The sequence below is a fragment of the Hipposideros armiger genome, unplaced genomic scaffold (assembly GCF_001890085.2).
Source record: "Hipposideros armiger isolate ML-2016 unplaced genomic scaffold, ASM189008v1 scaffold_901, whole genome shotgun sequence".
Classification (NCBI taxonomy): Eukaryota; Metazoa; Chordata; class Mammalia; order Chiroptera; family Hipposideridae; genus Hipposideros; species Hipposideros armiger.
This window is the reverse complement of record NW_017732251.1, coordinates 547,429-549,606: the sequence shown is the minus strand read 5'-3', so window position 1 is coordinate 549,606 and position 2,178 is coordinate 547,429. Positions and strand designations below refer to the sequence as shown.

Below are 2,178 nucleotides of genomic sequence, written 5' to 3'. Positions count from 1 at the left end.
TAATTGTTTTTCTTTTGCATGTGTTTTGTCTCCCCAGTTGGAAGGTCAGCACTTCAAGAAGAAAGACTAGTATATTTCCAAGAATCTTCAATGTCATTAACCTTAGTAGACACATTATATTTATTAACTTCCCAGCCTTTCCCCTATGACCTCAGAAATCACTTGTTTACATATTTTCCTTCTTAACATTCTTATAAAAATTCCCATTCTGCATTTGAAGTATTTTCGTACATACTTGGTGGATCAGCACTTTCATCTCCAGAAGTGTCTGAAGTTGACAACAGCTATCAAACAGGAGAAAAATTAATAAATAAAATCAGAAATCTCAAACAACCTAAACAAAGCAACATTAAGATAAGTTTCCCTTAAGAAATATATAAACTTTTTGGAAAACTGGGTGATTTACATAATACTTCACTTTGCTTTATTTTACCTTAATCATCAAAAAATGTCTGTGAACTTCAACTACTTCTGAATTAGAATTGAAGTATTTCTAGTTTCAGTAAAGTACAAAAAACCATTAATGATTTCTCATTCCATTTAGAGAGTCTTATTTCAGCTGGATCACTCTCAGAGATTTCAAATTCCTGACAAGTTATTTTTTGTGTGCTTTTCTAGAAAAGATGGAGGGGACACTGAAGATCCTGCTCCAACTCCACTACAACCTATACACTATGTTCGGTGATTTTCAAAACAACAATCTTTTCTTAAAAACCCTAAACAAACAAGGTAGTTACAAAAATAAAAATTAAAGGTATCAATATGTATACAAAACCTGTAACTATAATAAGAAAACAAATGTTAATATCACTTCTAGTAATATTTTTTAAGTATTATTTAGCAAAATTAAATGTTGTCAATTATAAAAATTTACCTGTTCAAGAAGATGAGGATATCTAGCTTGAATCTCATCAACAAACTCCTGTCCTTTCATGCGTATCAAGAACTCACACCTAAAACATAAAAGGAAAATTATTTTTTAAAATTGTTTTATACCAAAAATATTGGGTTGTTGGAAAAGTCATGATGCATTTTTGCAACGAAAAACAGAAAAAATACGTCATGACTTTTCCGACAACCCAATATAACCTGATCATTTTAGAAAAGTGACGTTCAAACTCTTAGTATGCCACAGTATGAACACTAAATCACAAACCTAGTACACACATCCATAACAGGAACAAAATTCTCATAAAATACTACAGACTCTTACTACTATGTGTTGATGCATTCTGATATTTTCTATTTAATCCCATTAATACAGTAACAATAAGAGGGTTTAGACCTACAAAGGAGCACAAGCTGAGGCTTGAAAAATGCTGTTCTACACAATTTACTTTTGAGGCGTAACAAGTTTCAGAAACTATTAATTCGGTATTCCTAAAACATGATCTTCGCAATATAACTGCTAATCTTTCTCCAGTGTCCACTCTCCCATTAAATTTGAAGCACAAACCCTCCCTCAAAAAATACTGAATCATATCTATACATAATGTGACAATGTTTCCCAAAAACCCATTTTCAAACTACTAGGGCTTCTCAAAGGTGTTCCAGGAAGTTCAAATCATATCTGTTTCCAATTCATTCCTTGTGTTTTTCAACAAATGGTACTAGACAAACTATACATCCATGTGCAAAAAGCAATGAAGCTTGATCTACGCCCATACTGTATACAAAAATAAACTAAAAATAAATCATACACATAAACATAAAATAATTATTTCTAGTAGAACACATAGGAGAAAATCTTTTTGTCAGTTTAGGTATAGTACAATCCATAAAAGACAAAATTGATAAATGGACATCATAAAAATTAAAAACTTCTGGGCACCCAGTTGGTTTAGTTGGTTAGAGCACAGTGCTCAGAACACCAAGGTTGCCGGTTCAATTCCCACATGGGCCAGTGAACTGCGCCCTCCACAACTAGATTGAAAACAATGACTTGACTGGGAGCTGATGGGTCCTGGAAAAACACACTGTTCCCCAATAAAGTTAAAAAAAAAATTAAAAACTTCTGCTCCTCAAAGTCACTGTTAAGAAAATGAAAAAAGCCACAGATCGAAAGTTTGCAAAAACACATCTGATAAAGGACTGGATCCAGAGGACATTACAAACTTGCAAAATTTAATGATTAGGGAGCATTTTCTCCATCTGTTGAGATTTTGCTTCCCGACAATT

The 2,178-nt window shown here is 32.7% G+C and overlaps 1 protein-coding gene across 1 annotated transcript in view; it reads right to left on the bottom strand.

Annotated features, from left to right (window-relative positions):
* Nucleotides 1-24: 24 nt before the first annotated feature.
* The window catches only part of LOC109375115 (baculoviral IAP repeat-containing protein 2-like), a 9,021-nt gene continuing 6,867 nt past the window's right edge, over nt 25-2,178 (bottom strand). Inside the window, exons 3-4 of the mRNA XM_019630323.1 lie at nt 875-953; nt 25-284 (exon numbers count right to left, since the gene is read on the bottom strand). Coding sequence (XP_019485868.1) covers nt 192-284; nt 875-953 — 172 coding nt within the window. The 3' untranslated portion in view covers nt 25-191. The remainder of the gene's footprint in view (nt 285-874; nt 954-2,178) is intronic.